The sequence below is a fragment of the Bidens hawaiensis genome, unplaced genomic scaffold (assembly GCF_021521415.1).
Source record: "Bidens hawaiensis isolate Kalapana, Puna unplaced genomic scaffold, B.hawaiensis_p1.1 tig00037988_1, whole genome shotgun sequence".
Lineage (NCBI taxonomy): Eukaryota > Viridiplantae > Streptophyta > Magnoliopsida > Asterales > Asteraceae > Bidens > Bidens hawaiensis.
In genome coordinates this window covers 30,136-38,674 of record NW_027496637.1, presented here as the reverse complement: position 1 = coordinate 38,674, position 8,539 = coordinate 30,136, and the positions used below count along the sequence as shown (strand labels likewise).

The 8,539-nt window shown below is 31.5% G+C and overlaps 1 protein-coding gene across 1 annotated transcript; it reads left to right on the top strand.

Annotated features, from left to right (window-relative positions):
• Positions 1 to 274: 274 nt before the first annotated feature.
• On the top strand, positions 275 to 7,930 carry LOC143589864 (7-deoxyloganetin glucosyltransferase-like). Its single transcript, XM_077070505.1, has 2 exons — positions 275 to 791; positions 6,915 to 7,930. Exons 1-2 carry the CDS (start codon positions 287 to 289, stop codon positions 7,850 to 7,852), a joined length of 1,443 nt encoding a protein of 480 aa, XP_076926620.1. The 5' UTR covers positions 275 to 286; the 3' UTR covers positions 7,853 to 7,930.
• The last annotated feature ends 609 nt before the right edge of the window (positions 7,931 to 8,539 follow it).

Here is an 8,539-nt window from a genome sequence, read left to right as displayed (position 1 = left end):
TATTAATGAAAAACTTGGTTATCATTGTGTAAATTAAGTTATCCTTCTAAACTCTGGTAAGACCTTTGACAAGAATATTAACTAATTAAACTGAATCCAAGTTAGATCTTTAGTACTTATGAGTTCCTTTGACAAGAATATTAACTATATCTCTCTTCTTCAGTTTTAAAACGTGACAGTCTTCAATGACGGCCTTGAAATGCAGTACTACATGGCTCTTAACTATTGTGTCCTCATTTTGTAAGTGTGCGTGTGTGTGAGATCAGAGAGAGAGAGAGAGAGAGACATGGGTTCAACACAAGAACACAAGTCACATGCAGTGTGCATACCAGCCCCAGCACAAGGTCACATTAACCCAATGTTAAAACTTGCAAAACTCCTTCACTCCAACGGTTTCATGATCACCTTTGTCATCACTGAGTACGACCACCGACGCCTTCTTAGATCACTAGGCCCTAACGCCTTAAATGATCACCCTTCCTTCCACTTTGAGACCTATTCCGATGGTCTTCCACCATCAAAAAACCCCAATGTCCATCCAGACACGCCATCTTTAGTCAAGTCCATCTTAGCAAAGGGTTTGGGTCAAATTAAAAGTGTCTTCGCTAAAGCGAGTGCTGATTATTCCCCAGTGACTTGCATGGTGGCCGATTTGTATATGGGTTACATCCTCCCTGTGGCTGAAGAATTGGGTATTCCGGCAGCTCTCTTATGGACATCGGGACCGGCTTCCCTCGTATGTTACGATCAGACTGCCATTCTAGAACAAAAAGGTTTGGTACCCCTCAAAGGTAAAGATTCTCCCCATTTATTGTATAACTAGGTTAGGTACCCGTGTAGAACACAGGCTACAATAAATAAATTTATTTAAATAATAACACAATGTAAAATATAAAAAAAATATGTTCAACATATAAAAAGATATAATATATGGTAGAATAAATTATATAATACACAATATGAAAATAAAAAGTTAAAAATTCGTAAATCTCTAAATATTTTTTTGTATACAATATTTGTAATTTTATTTTTATCTTTATCCTTCATATTAAAATTGGTAGTTTCACTTTGTTTTTGGTTTCAACTTTAAATAATGAAGCACATAACTAATATGTGTTAAAACGGGTTGTCTAAAAAACAAACAAACCATCTAAAGCGATTTGGCATGAGCATTTATTAATCTTAATTACAAAAGAAACATAAGGTAAAAATTCTTTCTTTGAAATTAATTATTTTATCTAAATCTACATGAAATAATTATTTATGTTGGTAATTAATTTTTTAAACCAAGAAATATTATTAAAAATAGAAAATAATATATTAAAAAGATATAAAGAATAAAATTTAAAATTATTAATAAGAAAAAGAAATATATGTTTAATATGAGAGGGGGTGGGAAAATTATGTAATGATCACTCATGTGCAATCACATATGACATTAAGAAAGCCGTGTAGACACGGGTTAGAATAAATAAATTTATTTAAATAATAACACAATGTGAAATAAAAAAAATATGCTTAAAAATATAAAGACATAATATTTTGAGTATATAACCAACCCATCATTTATGTTAAGTTGAGGTACACATGTCCTACACGAGTTGTACAACTTAAAATCTTTAAGTGATAACTTTATAAATAAAAGAATGATAAATAATGTTAAGTATTATATTAAATAAGTATGAAGTTAAAGTACAACTGCAATTCACAAACTTAAAAATAAATCATAAATCTCTAAATATTTCTTTCGATACAACATTAGATGATGCACTAAAAATATGGTAACAACTAAAGAAAAATAATATTATGAGAACATAAGCGGTGCAGTCGGAACAATACAAACCAGTCATCAATGGAACAAAGCTTTCAATAAGTTGAAGAATGTATATGTAAAAAGAATTAATAAGGTTTTGATCAGCAATATATGAATAGAAAGAAAGAGATTATGGTTGCAGGGGAAAAATAAGGTGGGTTGGGTTTAATTAAATATTCACATGTTTTTAACAATGAATCCGCTGAGTAAGTTTTAGGAGATAAAATATTTCATATATTTGTAAATGCTTTATTATATACTATGTTAGGTACACGCGGGTTAAAATAAATAAATTTATTTAAATTATAACACAATGTGAAATATAAAAAATATGTTCAAAAGAAATAAAGATATAACATATGACATTACACAATATAGAAATAAAAAGTTGTTGAAAATACGTAAATCTCTAAATATTTTTTTTATATACAAAATTTGTAATTTTAAACGCCATATCAAAATTAGTAGTTCCACTTTATTTTTGCTTTCAACTTTAGATAATGAAACACATAACTTACCATGCATTAAAATATGTTGTCTCTAAAACAAATCAACCATCTATAGTGATTAACCTTAACTTTTATTAATCTTCATTGCAAAACAAACGTAAAACAAAAATTTCCTTCTTTGAAATTTGAAATTTAAAATTAATTATTTTATCTAAATCGACGTGAAAATTCGTTACTTATAAAAACATAATATTAATAACTAATACGGTATATTTATATAAAAGAAAATAATATATTTATGTTGGTATTAATTTTTTTAAACCATAAAATAATTATTAAAAAGAGAAACTAATAGATTAAAAAGAAAACAAAAGAATAAAGATATAAAACTATTAATAAGAAAAAAAATTATATTTAATATGAGAGAGAGATGTGAAAATTTTGTAAGAATCACTCATGTGTAATGACATATGGCATTAAGAAACCCATGTAGAACACGGGTTAGAATAAATAAATTTATTTAAATGATAACACAATGTGAAATAAAAAAAATATGTTCAAAAGGTATAAAGATATAATATACGGTAGAATAAATTACGCGTTACACATCATGAAAATAAAAAGTTGTTGAAAATTCTTAAATCTTTAAATATTTTTGTGTACAATATTTGTAATTTTATTTATTTCTTTAAGCTACATATCAAAATTAGTAGTTTCACTTTGTTTTGCTTTCAACCATGCGTTAAAACAGTTTGTCTCAAAAACAAATCAACTGTCAATAGTGGTTGGTCTTAGCTTTTATTAATCTTTATTACAAAACAAACATAAAGTGAAAAGTTTCCTATTTGAATTTTGAAATTAATTATTTTATCTAAATTAACATGATAAATTGTTACTTATAAAAGCTTAATATTAATACCTAATGCAATATATTTATATAAAACTAAATAATATATTTAAGTTGGTATTTAATTTTTTAAATAAAAAAAATAGTTATTAAAAAGAAAAGATTATATATTAAAAAGAAATAAAGTTAAATATAAAATTATTAGAAAGAGATATGCATTTAATAAGAGAGATGTGAGAAAATTTCGTAAGAATGTATCTTATGTGATGTCATATGGCATTGATAAATTTTTATTTGTTATATAGTATAGATCAAGTTAAATATATTTCTCACAAAACTTTACTGTACATGTTTTGGCGTATATAGAAAGAAATATTTCATAGTAGACATTGGTTTATTATTATTAGGAGTAAATTAGATTGTCGGTGTAAGTTGAACCGTTGATACATTGGTAGTATATATTATCGAATATTATGGAACAAGTTTTCGAATAAATGCATTCCAATATGTTGTTAAAGGCTAGATATAACCTGATCAGTGTTAATAGTACTTTACATGGGAAAAAAAACTGCTACATAAATTTCATACCTGCTCCAAAAAATCACGCATTCACACTCATTAAACATCACACTGATTTGTTGAATATTATAAAGGGATTTAGGAATGCTGCTAAACAAGGCCATATATGTCCTATCCAAATTTCTTTTGTTCTAATTCGGGAATATGATAGAGACTGATTTGAAATGGTCAATTCGGTAGACCTGTAGAGTGGGTTAAGCTCCAAGAACAAAAGAGAAGAAAGAAAATGAAGTTGGAACAATTTTCTAATTATTTTTCAAAAAAAATATTCTCAAAAGAAGATTACAAACTTTTTTATAGGAAAACCAACACATAAAAATAGGAAAAGATAAACAATAAGAAAACCTAATTAAAATATAATATAATTAGGTCAATTAAGTTTAAAAAACAAAAGGTTATTCAATCAACTCACTTGCTTTCATATTTTGTTTATATTTTAGGTTTAAACATGTTTTTCAGCATGCTTTTTTTTTGTTTGAACGACGAAATCTTTTATCTATTTTTGTTATGTTGACGTAGAGTGGTGTCGTGGATTTTATTATTTTTTTATTTTTAATATAATAACGTTTTTTCGAATTCTTTTAAATATAACCATATATTTCAAATCCCGACCTCCACATCTTCTCATCCATTGCTTAGTTGATGCACAAAATAACCGAAGAGGCTCGATTTGAAGATTTAGTTACCCTATTTTAGCAAAAATTGCATGAGTGACCTAACTGAAACACTTTTGAAATTTGGTTACTGAAAAATACCCTTGAATATAAGGAAACTAAGTATCAATAAACTTAATTAATATATGTTAAACTGAAATGTTTAGGATCGTATCAATTGCCCACCCCTTCAAAATGTTCTTGCCCACAAGAACGGGACACCTTTTCCATGTTAGTCGCCATTTGATTCAAACTACCACATATAGGGGTTGTTCTCAACCAGTCACCACGACGGCCACGACTCGTGTCTCGCCACTATACCTGTGATCTTCGTCTTAGGAGTAGGGTCCAGCTTCGCAAAAGCACTATATGTTGGATTTCTTGCCAATAGAAGCTTGTAACAAATCTTGAAAGATGTGAAGAAGTTGGAGTTGGTGGTGTTGATCTACAAACTTAACTGCTATTTGATGGTGGTACAATCGGTTCTTGGGACGGCGTCGTTTCTAGGGCTATTGTGGGTCGAAATTCCGATAAGGAACGATGTTGGGCTTCAAAGAAAGGAGGTCTCACATAAAAAGTTAACCAAGAATTATTGCCATAAAATTGAGCCTCGAACTTGCACCCTTTCCTCTTCTCTAACATAACATTTCCTAGGTATTAAGAAATTAGAAACAACCAATAGACCAAGACATCACAATTGGTTGTAGACCAAAATGATTTACCTAAAAACAAAACAAAGCAAATAAAAATATTCAAAAAATTCTTTTATAGCACCAAACCTCTTAATTATACTATACTAGTGTTATACCCGGCGCGTTGCTCTAGGCATGTCGGATATGTTTATTTACTCATCGTGTTGCAGCGGTGCACAAATGGTGGTTCTTCGGTTGGTACGGGTTACGTTCGTTAAGATACTGACACTGAATTAAAAAAATTAATAAACGCAAGAAACAATAGCGAAACTTGTATAAATTTTAAAATAAATTAACATATCAAAAAGTCGTAACGGTAACAACAATGGTTTTCCCTCAAGTGTTGCATCGAAAATCAGGTCTATAACACCGGGGCATTGTAGCACGAGCCAATGTGAATTTGATTGGTAAACCCGGGCATTAGTAAAACCCGAGCCTTGAAACTCAATAGTTGGTAAAACCCTGGAAGGTAAATTCGAGCGTTACGACAATGAGCCAATGCGAATTTGGTAAGAATTGATTACGTATAAATAACGTTGGTAAAACCTAATATTCAAAACCTAAAAAAGAGATTTGTCAAATTAATATTTAAAATATTAACATATAAATAAATAAAATGCTTGAGACAATGTTTATTTGATAGGTAAAACATGGACATTGATAAAACCAGAGCACTGTCGGTCCCAGTTGTTGCGACGGTAAGTAGGTAAAACCCGAACATTAGTGAGGTGAGCTGACACGAATTCCTTCGATTTAGTTTACACTCACTACGGTACTATATAAACAACGTTGGTAAACCTAAGCGTTACTATATAGAAAGATTAACGTAAATAAAATACTTAAAATAAAGTTATTGAATCGGTAAAAGCCAGATGTTGGTGAAACTTGAGCGTTGTCAGTTCCGCGTGTTGTGGTGTTGAGTTAACGCAAATTCAGTCGGTTTTGGTTATGTTCCATATGGTACTAAAACCAGAACATAACAGTTGGTTACGGTTATTTTCGATATGTTATCGTGCATAAAACATAAATATAAAAAAACAAAATTTAATGAGGCCAGTGATTGGCCGCCACATGGCCCAATCGATGCCTTTACGGCTCCAACACTCATAATTATTGTATAACTAGTATTTTACCCGGCGCGTTGCTCCGGGCATGTTGATAAAACTCGGGTGTTGGTAAAACCCAAGCATTGGGGTCTCTGCTTTGAGGCGTTAAGTCGACACGAATTCGGTTAGTTTTGATTATGTGCGTTATGGCATTAGAACTAAAACGAAAACAATTTAAAAACTAAGGTGGACCAATGGGGTGTCGATCTCGGGCTTTGGTAAAACCCGAGTGTTGTCTATCTCGGGCGATGAGTCTACATAAATTCGATCGGTCTCCGTCACGTTCGTTACGTACTGGAACTAAAAAAACAAAAATAAAATTGGTATCCTGTCAATTTTCGTTACTATGCCGATGCTAAAACAAAATGCGGTGATTGCACACAAGTCGGTCAGTTTCACTTAGCAACACGTTAAAGTTAATGTTGAAAGACAAACCATTCTATCATACACAAAAACATAAATAACACAATTAAAAAATTAAAAGAATAACTTACTATAGCTAGGATTTGAACTTGGGTTGCAAACTAACACATAAAGTTTCACTTACCAATACAACCACCCAACCAACACCAACACATGTGCTATCTTTCGAAACCATTAATACATATACAAAAACAAAAAAGAACCTACTTTTGTGGCACCAAAGTTCTCATTTATACTAATTAGATAACAGTATTAGTGATTTGGTGCTACCTTTCAAATAAAACAAACTAATTTGGTGCTAACTTGTATCCAAATTAATTATTATTTTATTTATTTATTTATTTTTGTGCAGATCCAAGTTATTTAGTAAATGGATATATGGATACAGCCATTGATTGTATCCCCGTCATGTCAGGAATACGTCTAAAAGATATTCCATCTTTTTCTAGAATGCTTTATCCTGGTGAAAAGTATATGATTGAATTTATAATGAAGGAAACAGAGAGAGCAAAAACCGCAAAGGCTGTTATTTTCAACACTTTTAATGAGCTAGAATATGATATTCTAGAGACGCTCTCTTTAAAGCTCCCTAAGTGCTATGGCATAGGCCCTTTACATCTTCTTGAGAATAATAATGCTAATAAATCTCTAGATTCCATTCAATCAAGCCTTTGGAAAGAAGAGCATGAGTGCTTAGAATGGTTAGATGGCAACGAGCCGCTGTCGGTTATTTATGTAAATTTTGGTAGCATCACTGTCGTAACACCTCAACAACTAGTCGAGTTTTGTTGGGGGCTTGCCAAGAGCAATCAATCATTCCTGTGGGTGATACGACCGGACCTTGTGGGTGGTGATTCTGTTGAGCTTCCACCCGAGATTTTGGCAGAGACAAGCAATAGAGGGATGTTTGTTAGTTGGTGCCCACAAGAAAAGGTTCTAAGTCACCCGTCAATTGGAGGGTTTTTAACACATAGCGGATGGAATTCAACACTCGAAAGTATCTGTTATGGAGTCCCAATGATTTGTTGGCCATTTTTCGCTGATCAACAACCGAATTGCTGGCTGAGCTGCAGTAAGTGGAAGATTGCCTTGGAGATCGACAATAATGTTAAGAGAGATGAAGTTTCAAAGTTAGTGGTCGAGTTGATGAATGGAGAAAAGGGAAAAGAGATGAGAAAGAATGTCATTGGTTTGAAGAACAAGGCTGAGGCAGCATGCACATTTCCCTCTGGTTCATCTGTGATTAATCTGGAGAAACTAATTAATCTGCTACAAAGCTCTCCAAAATAATTCTAAAATCTATTTAAGATGCATGTATCTTTATCGCATTGTACCACTTATTCTCAAAAATAAATTTTATTTTGTGTGCTTAGTCATGTTCTTTTACAAGAGACGTCCAATTTATGTTTAATCACGGAACGATCCAAATAAATGAGAATATGATGAAATTATTGAAAAATCATGGTCAAATCCTCTATTCGACTAGGAGGCAGCCAACCATTTTGCTGACCTAAAGTAAAGAAAGAAATCAGGGCCCTTACCAAGAGTTAAAGAGATGAAATTATGGACCTTACGATTTTTATTTTTAAATTTTACCGAGTGAGTGTCACGTTTCATATATAAACAATCAATATTAACTTGAGAACCACATACTACACGAGTAATTGATGGAAAAAATATTTAACATTTAAGCAAATACAAAAAACAATACACATATCATGCACGTACTATTAACAACGGTTAGGAGACAAACGATGTAAAATAATGTTTAAAACAATAAAAAACAATAGAGGGATGTTTGTTAGTTGGTGCCCACAAGAAAAGGTTCTAAGTCACCCGTCAATTGGAGGGTTTTTAACACATAGCGGATGGAATTCAACACTCGAAAGTATCTGTTATGGAGTCCCAATGATTTGTTGGCCATTTTTCGCTGATCAACAACCGAATTGCTGGCTGAGCTGCAGTAAGTGGAAGATT